Source organism: Lissotriton vulgaris, chromosome 9 (genome assembly GCF_964263255.1).
Source record: "Lissotriton vulgaris chromosome 9, aLisVul1.2, whole genome shotgun sequence".
Taxonomy (NCBI): domain Eukaryota; kingdom Metazoa; phylum Chordata; class Amphibia; order Caudata; family Salamandridae; genus Lissotriton; species Lissotriton vulgaris.
This window is the reverse complement of record NC_141697.1, coordinates 320,274,347-320,283,595: the sequence shown is the minus strand read 5'-3', so window position 1 is coordinate 320,283,595 and position 9,249 is coordinate 320,274,347. Positions and strand designations below refer to the sequence as shown.

Here is a 9,249-nt window from a genome sequence, read left to right as displayed (position 1 = left end):
AGAGGACGACGAGGCAGTTAGCAGCAGAGGCCTCATCACACATAACTTCGCGTGATGTTAGCAGGACGTGTGACGTCACATCCTTGCTGTGCTAAGGCCAGTCTGATACTGTCACTCAGCCCGTGGCGCCGCGGAAATGCATAGATAAATTTGTAGCAGCACTGATTGACTGCCACTTTGAGGCTAAGTGAGCCTGCTCGGCTGCCGGAACTGCCCGAAGCCTGTGGGAGCAGCCAGGCAATGGAGCTCGCAGCTACTACTGTTTGTAAAAGTTTTTGTGGAGTTCCACAAAAACTTTTGCGATTGTGACAACAATTACCTTGTAATTTGCTGTCCCTTGACAGCGGTGGGTGGTAGCTGTCTTTGGTTCCCTTGATGCCCCTTTGCAATAATTATTTATAGATTCATTGCTGCATAGGCTATGCGCTGTTAATACCTCACCACCTATTCATCAAAGTGTACTACTGTTTGTAGTGTGCTTTGTGTGACAGCTAAGACTACAGCATTATGCATGACAACACATTTCAGTGCTGTGATGCGGATAACCGCACTGAAATACGTTGGGGTCACACCTGATGCGTGATACTTGGCAGAGTTGGATAGGTATCTATGTCTCCGGTTACATCATAGGTCACTGTTTTGTCTTTCAATCTTGGCTCATCTTGAGAGATAGCAGACCCGACCGATGGCTCCCAGATCAATTACCAAGCTAAAATATATGTATTGGTGGGTTTCACACCCCAAACACTATTTATTTTTTGTCCCAGTCCAACACTTTAAGTGGCACAACCTCATCTTAAATTTCTCACGACAACACTATTTATTTTTGCTACAGACCTTCAAATCTTCCAAAACATAGAGCAATCATGTCAAAGGGAAGTAGGTCACTAACCTTTATATATATATAAACAGCTATTTTAAAGTAATGTAATGGCCAATACATTGCAGAAAAGGTCGCAATGTATTTAATTACATGGCCACAACTTTTCTGTAAAGCTTGTGATAAAGTATCAATCATAGTGTCAAACACACGGCATTAAAATGTTGTAGCAGGCACGAGGAGGCTTCAGAGAGAAACAATAGAAGGAGGGGGGAAGATACCGAGAAGGCCACCAGAGAGGGAGAAGGGTGGGAGAGAGATAAGAAAAGAGAGCGCGAGAGAGCGTAAGAGAGAGAATAGATGTACGGATGGAGAGCGAAAGCATTTTTGCAGTGCAGCCTAGTCCGGCTCTGGACAGCGTATTTGTAGTGAAAGAAGGTGTAAGATTTTGAAGCTTCTTTGTTCAAAAGAATGGCGGATGGGGGTAGCGAATAATGTTTCTTGGTCAGCGCTCTAGTTCTTTATTGGAATGTGGTGTTGCACAGTCTATGTGTCTGCTACGTTGCAGTCCTTTATCTGTTTCCGAGAAATTCAAAGGACTAGGAAATGTAGGCCAAACCGAGGCTTGAAAAGCAAGCTCATGGCATGTCATGTGACATAGTCAGCCGAACTGCTCTGTCAGGCTGTGCTCATGGCTGTCTCTCCGGTTCTCTTAGTACCCCTCCTGCTCTCAAGCTTACTTCTGAGCGTCGGTGCTGCTTTCTATGTATTGGATGATCGTGGAGGGTTAGGTCGGGAGTTCGACGGGATCGGGGGCCTGAGCGGCGGAGGGGTGAGTGCACTAAACAACATTCAGATAATTCTCCATTGTGGCAATATTTATATAAACTGACGCCTCCTCTAGGAAACTGCAAACGTTATAATGACTAAGAGATGAATAACTTGAATGAGTCGCATACCTTAAAGTATGATTGTTATAAATCCTCCTACAAAAAGGACGTTGTCGACTGTTTTTTGTAGTGAACAGTTTTGTGTTGATATAGCGCTTACTACCTCTAACGAGACTTTGAAGCGTTTTGTTAACGAGTAGTTCACTACTTAGTGGAGCCCATTGTTATGGTTTAATTTGACACACACAGTTAAACTGAATCCATATACTGTCATGCAGCTCGTGATGTTTTTCATGCAGATTATTCAGAGTAGTACCGGTTTCCATGTGGTTGGTTTAGTTGGTGAGATGTTTTAAACTGTTAGACGTGTTGTCATACAATCATTAATTCAATTGCAGTCATGCAGACTATAGACCAATAGGTAATAAACACAGTTTTATTTAAGTGTAAGATTAAAAAAATAAATACATAGATATATCCTTCGATTGTTATAGGATACTCATTTTGTGGTGCACCTGTCCACCCCTCCCACGAGCTCTGCAAGCTTACTTCGGGCCCTCACACCTTTCCCCCTTTTATCTTCCACATAATGGACACCGAGACTTTTTTTGGTGTGAGAGCGGCCACAGTTTATTATATTTTACAAGTTGGTACATACACTTTCACGATAGCATCTGTCATTAATATGTTCCAGGCATGCGCATATCTTGTACGTCAATGCATTCGGAACATAACTGGTCATCCAGTGAACATCAATACTTTTATTTCATAGATGATAGGTGAAGTCATGCCTATGCCTCTCTCCCCCTTACTGTCTCCCTCTGCCTCCCTCCCTACCCGCCTCCCTCCCTACCCCCCTCTCTCTGTCCCCCTCTCTCTGTCCCCCTCTCTCTGTCTCCCTCTCTCTGTCTCCCTCCCTCTCCCTCCTTCTCTGTCTCTCTCAGTCTCTGCCTCTGTCTGTCCCTGTCACTATCTGTCTGTCCCTGTCTTCCTCTCCGTCTTTATCTGTCTGTCTGTCTGCCCCGTCTCTGCCTCTATTTGTCTCTGTCTGTCCCTGTCTGTCTCTATCTCTGTATGTCTCCCTCCCTATGTCTCTCTGTCTCACTCTCTCCCTCTGTCTGTCTCCATCTGTCTCTCTCTCTCCCTCTCTCTCTCTCCATCTGTCTGTCTCCGTCTGTCTCTCTCCATCTGTCTGTCTCCGTCTGTCTCCCTCAGTCTGTCTACCTTCCTCTGTCTGTCTCGCTCCCTCGGTCTTGCTTTCTCGGTCGCCCTCCCTCTGTCGCCCTCCTCCCTCTGTCGCCCTCCTCCCTCTGTCGCCCTCCCTCCTCTGTCGCCCTCCCTCCTCTGTCGCCCTCCCTCCTCTGTCGCCCTCCTTCCTCTGTCGCCCTCCTTCCTCTGTCGCCCTCCTTCCTCTGTCGCCCTCCTTCCTCTGTCGCCCTCCTTCCTCTGTCGCCCTCCTTCCTCTGTCGCCCTCCTTCCTCTGTCGCCCTCCTTCCTCTGTCGCCCTCCTTCCTCTGTCGCCCTCCTTCCTCTGTCGCCCTCCTTCCTCTGTCGCCCTCCTTCCTCTGTCGCCCTCCTTCCTCTGTCGCCCTCCTCCCTCTGTCGCCCTCCTCCCTCTGTCGCCCTCCTCCCTCTGTCGCCCTCCTCCCTCTGTCGCCCTCCCTCTGTCGCCCTCCCTCTGTCGCCCTCTGTTTCCGTCCCTCTGTCGCCCTCCCTCTCCCTCCCCTCCGTCTGTCTCCCTCCCTCTGTCTCCCTCCCTCTGTCTCCCTCCCTCTGTCTCCCTCCGTCTGTCTCCCTCCGTCTGTCTCCCTCCGTCTGTCTCCCTCCCTCTGTATGACTCTCCTTCCCTCTGTCTCCCCCTGACTGTCTCCCTCTGCCTCCCTCCCCCTCTCTCTCTCTGTCTCCCTCCCTCTCTCTCTCTGTCTCCCTCCCTCTCTCTCTCTGTCTCCCTCCCTCTCTCTCTCTGTCTCCCTCCCTCTCTCTCTCTGTCTCCCCCTCTCTCTCTGTCTCCCTCCATCTGTCTGTCTCCCTCTCATTCCCTGTCTCCCCTCGACTGTCTCCCTTCGCCTCCCTCCTCTGTCTCCCTCTCTCTCCCTCTCTCTCTGTCTCCCTCTGTCTCCCTCTCTCTCTGTCCCCCTCTGTCTCCCTCTCTCTCTGTCCCTCTGTCTCCCTCCCTCTCCCTCTGTCACCTTCTGTCTCCCTCCCTCTCTCTCTCTCCCTCTGTCTCCCTCTCCGTCTGTCTGCCCCTCCGTCTGTCTGCCCCTATCCCTGTCTCTACTTGTCTGTCTGTCCCTGTCTGTCTCGGTCTCCCTCTGTCTTCCTCCCTCTGTCTCCCTCCCTCTGTCTCCCTCCCTCTGTCTCCCTCCCTCTGTCTCCCTCCCTCTGTCTCCCTCCCTCTGTCTCCCTCCCTCTGTCTCCCTCCCTCTGTCTCCCTCCCTCTGTCTCCCTCCCTCTGTCTCCCTCCCTCTCTCTCCCTCCCTCTCTCTGTCTCCCTCCCTCTCTCTGTCTCCCTCCCTCTCTCTGTCTCCCTCCCTCTCTCTGTCTCCCTCCCTCTGTCTCCCTCCCTCTGTCTCCCTCCCTCTGTCTCCCTCCCTCTGTCTGTCTGTTTGTCTCCCTCTCTCTGTCTGTCTGTTTGTCTCCCTCTCTCTGTCTGTCTGTTTGTCTCCCTCTCTCTGTCTGTCTGTTTGTCTCCCTCTGCCTGTTTGTCTCCCTCTGCCTGTTTGTCTCCCTCTGCCTGTTTGTCTCCCTCCCTCTGTCTCCCTCCATCTACCCCCTCCATCTGTCTCCCTCCATCTGTGTCCCCCTCTCTCTCTGTCTCCCCCTCTCTCTGTCTCCCCCCTCTCTCTGTCTCCCCCCTCTCTCTGTCTCCCCCCTCTCTCTGTCTCCCCCCTCTCTCTGTCTCCCCCCTCTCTCTGTCTCCCCCCTCTCTCTGTCTCCCCCCTCTCTCTGTCTCCCCCCCTCTCTCTGTCTCCCCCCTCTCTCTGTCTCCCCCCCCTCTCTGTCTCCCCCCCTCTCTGTCTCCCCCCCTCTCTGTCTCCCCCCCTCTCTGTCTCCCCCCTCTCTCTGTCTCCCCCCTCTCTCTGTCTCCCCCCTCTCTCTGTCTCCCCCCTCTCTCTGTCTCCCCCCTCTCTCTGTCTCCCCCCTCTCTCTGTCTCCCCCCTCTCTCTGTCTTCCTCCCTGTGCCTGTCACCCTCTGTCACCTCACCCCAGCTTCCCAGACACACACACAGCCGTGCCCGAGTACTTCGCAGGTCTTTAAAAGACTATTCACTTGTTAATGAGGCTTTGTTGTGAATCGTCCAGCCCCAATAGAGCAGAGTGTCTCAGAGTCCGCGTTGCTGCGGCATACTCCGAGACACTCTTTCAGAGGAATGCCTCTTAATTAGCAATAGTTATGTGCTAAGTGCCCTTGATACTGGTGTCATCCCGCGACACACCCACTATTTGCAGGCGACACAGTACTGCGTCGGGACGCACAGTTTGGAAAGCTCTGGCCTAGATAAAGGAGAAGCCTGCATACTGTCAGCTGACCATTACAAAGTGGATTACACACAATAAAAACTCATGTAGGTGTCAGAACTAATGTCCTTAAGTAGTTCACTTGAGCAAGACCACTGACTCATTGTCAGTGAAATTAGTCTCCCTCCCTCGCAGCTCCACCATCAAGTGAGGCCCCTGCACACTCGAGGGTTGGTGTTTGAGGCTGTCCTCCACCCGCAGGTTTTACCTGCGCCTCATCCCTGGTGGTCCAGTGGACCTCTGTCTCCTTTCTCTCGCTCCGCTCTTTCTCTCCATTTTCACTAGTTTTTCACTGATCTCAATCTCCCCCTTTTACTCTCCTTCTGTGCCCTTCCTTTGTTTTCGCCTGTTTTTCACTGATTTCAATCTCCCCCCTTTCACTCCCCCTCTGTCTTTCCTCCGTTTCAACTCGATTTAATCTCCCACTCTCACTCTCCTTCTGTGTCTTTCCTCCACTTTTCTTGCACTTTTCACTTCCTCATTTCCACTCTTTCCTCTCTTTTTGCCTTTTTCTGCCCGTTTCCCCTGCTGCCCCTCCCCCCCAGCATGACAAACGTGACTGGCCCAATCCAGTTCCCCTCTCGCTCCCGCCTCCCAGCTGTCCAGCCCTCCCAGACCCCTACTTAATGGCCCGCTGCGGGGACAGGCGAGCAAGACCACTGACTCATTGTCGGTGAAATTGCTCTCCCTCCCTTTAAGCTCCACCATCAAGTGAGGACTTCGCCCGAGCCCCTGCACTCTTGAGGGTTGCTGTTCGAGGCACTCCTCCACCCGCAGGTTTTACCTACACCTCATCCATGGTGGTTCAGTGGACCCTTGTTTCCTTTCTCTCACTCCGCTCTTTCTCTGTTTTCACTCATTTTTCACAGATCTCAGTCTCCTCCTTTTACTCTCCTTCTGTGTCCTCACTCTGTTTTCACTCGTTTTTCACTGATCTCAATCTTCCCCTGTCACTCCCTTCTGTGTCTTTCCTACGTTTTCACTCGTTTTTCACTGATTTAATCTTTCACACTCCTTCTGTGTCTTTCCTGCACTTCTCTTGCACTTTCACTGCCTTATTCCCACTCTTTCCTCTCTTTTTGCCTTTTTCTGCCCATTTTCCCCTGCCACTGCTGCCACTGCTGCCCCTGCAGCCCCTCCCCCAGCACGACCAACTCAACCGGCCCAATCCAGCTCCCCTCCCTGCTGCCCAGCCATCCTCGACCCCTACTTAATGGCGGACGCTGCGTGCCTCGCGCAGGGGGCATGCCAAAGGCAAGCCAGTCTGCGCCCATATGCAACCCGACCAGCGCCAGGAACCCTGGACCTCCGCAACGCCAACGCTACGACCCAGCGGCACTCCACACTCTCAACCTAGGACGCAACAACAACTGCAAGCTAGCATCACCCACGGACTCTTCAGCGCAGCTGTCACTGCTGCTGGCACACCTGGATCACCGCCAAGACCACAGACCCGCATGCAAGAACACAACCGAACCAAAGACCCTGCAATGCATCCTCCTCAACGTCTGATCCCTTCTCAAACATGCCACCGAAATCTGGGACCTCCTCGACAGCACCACCCCGGACGTAGCGTTCTTTACCGAAACATGGACCAATACCACCTCGGGACCGGACATCGCCATCGCCATTCCCCAAGGATACAGGATGTCCAGGAAGGACCGCCCCACCCTCCCGGGAGGAGGAATCGTCATCGTCCACAAATCCACCCTCTGCCTGAGCACACTTCCCTACGAGCCCACAGACTTGATGGAACACCTTCACTCCAAGATACTGGCCAGTCCTACCACTCCCCTCTGCGGAACCCTCATCTACCGACCCTATGGACCCTACGAACTTTTAGCCAACTTCATCACGGACATCATCTCCCAGCAAGCCATCGTGTCCACCAACTACACCCTACTGGGAGACCTCAACTTCCACCTCGACAACCAACTGGACCCAGCACCACATCCCTCCTAGACAACTTCCTCAACATTGAACTCCGCCAGATCGTGACCGAACCCACACACTAGGCAGGACACACCCTCGACCCCCTCTTCACAACAGTAAACTCCACCACCTTCAGCCATACCACCGAACTCCCATGGACTGACCATCGATGCGTCCACTTCACCTTCTGAACACCCACCATCCACAGACACCAGCAACTGCTCCTACGAAGAAACTGGACCAGAATCACTGACTACCAGCTAACCTAATCACTCAGCAACTCCACCCCAAACATCGCGGAATAAACAACCTCAACACCGCAGCCCGAACCCTGCACAGATGGATCACCCACAGCGCCACCACTATAGCCACCCTCAAGAAAAACAGCACCCACATCAAGAAAGCCAGATGGTTTACCACTGAACTTCGAGAGTTCAGACGTACTTGCCGCCACCTCGTAAAGGCCTGGAGGAACACCAAATCCACAGAAGTCCACAACAACTTCAGAGCCGCCACCAACACCCACCACCAACTCATCAGAAAAACACGGAAAAAAGTGTTTTGAAGATCGAATCTCCACTCACACACACAACAGCAAAGAGCTCTTCAACATCATCAAGGAGTTCGTCCAACCCACCAGCGAGTCCACCGACATCCCTCCCTCACAAGACCTCTGCGACAAACTCAGTACCTTTTCCCACCACAAAATCAAGAGCATCTACTACAACTTCGACGACAACCAACAACCTGAACCCTCACCTACCACCCGACACCCTGGAGCCAGCGATCGACAACTGGAAAGCCCTCTCCACCGAAGTCAGCCTGAAGACGATGAAGTAAATCCACTCCGGGGCCCCCATGAACCCCTGCCCCCACCACATTTTCAACAGAGCCGCCGACACCATCGCACCCATACTCTGCCACACCATCAACCGCTCCCTGGCAACCGCCTCGTTCCCAGACAACTGAAAACTTGCCAAGATCAACCCCTTCCTGAAGAAACCCTCGGCGGACCCCACCGACCCATCTCCCTGCTCCCGTTCCCAGCGAAAGTCATTGAGAAAGCCATCAACAGCGAACTTGCCACATTCATCGGAGAGCACAACATCCTCGACTCCTCCCATTCCGGCTTCAGAAAAAAAACCAGTACGGAAACCTCCCTCCTCGCTGCAACAGACGACATCCGCACCCTACAGGACAAAGGAGAAACAGCATCCCTCCTCCTCCTCGACTTCTCAGCGGCGTTCATCACTGCACCCTAATACGCAGACTCCACGATGCAGGGATCCAAGACAAGGCCCTCGACTGGATCCGCTCCTTCCTCTCTAGCAGAATGCAAAGGGTCAGACTCCCACCTTTCCTCTCGGACCCTACACCAACCACCTGCTGAGTCTCCAGGGGTCCTCCCTCAGCCCTACGCTCTTCAACATCTACATGGCTCTGCTCGCCCCCATAGTCAGAACCTACGGACTCAACATTGTGTCATATGCAGACGACACCAAACTCATCCTCTCCCTATCCAACAAACCCAATACCGCCAGACACAACTTTTGAGAAGGCATGGAAGCAGTCGCCAAATGGATGAAAAACAGCTGCCTACAACTAAATACCAACAAAACGGAAGTACTCATCATGGGCCCAAACCCAGACGCCTGGAACGACACTTGGTGGCCCCCGCTCTCGGAAGCCCGCCCACCCCCACGGACCACACACGCAATCTGGGAATCATCCTGGACTCCGAGCTCAAAATGGACTGCCAGATCAACTCCGTCTCGTCTTTCTGCTCCCACACCCTCCATCCCCTACGTAAGACCTACAAATGGCTCCCCCTCGAACACAGAAAGAGCGTCACTCACGCCCTGATCACCAGCATATTCAACTACGGAAACACACTCTTGCCGGAATAAAAAAAACCACATCCGCAAGCTACAGAACATCCAGAATGCCGCCGCAAGACTGGTCCTTGACCTGTCTAGACACTGGCACATCTCCCAGCACCTACGCACACTCCACTGGCTCCCATCGAAGCTAGAGTTACCTTCACGATGCTCACCCATGCCCACAAGGCCCTCCATGACACCGGACCAG

At 52.8% G+C, this 9,249-nt stretch overlaps 1 protein-coding gene across 4 annotated transcripts in view; it reads left to right on the top strand.

The window, feature by feature from the left end:
• Window positions 1-1,435: 1,435 nt before the first annotated feature.
• Window positions 1,436-9,249, top strand: part of GALC (galactosylceramidase) — a 250,366-nt gene continuing 242,552 nt past the window's right edge. For 2 of the 4 annotated variants that reach the window (XM_086937605.1, XM_086937609.1), the window contains exon 1: window positions 1,457-1,652. In XM_086937605.1, the coding sequence (XP_086793731.1) occupies window positions 1,512-1,652 (141 nt within the window). In that variant the 5' untranslated portion in view covers window positions 1,457-1,511. Of the gene's footprint in view, window positions 1,653-9,249 lie in introns of all 4 variants that reach the window. The other 2 variants (XM_086937607.1, XM_086937608.1) reach the window with 2 other exon arrangements.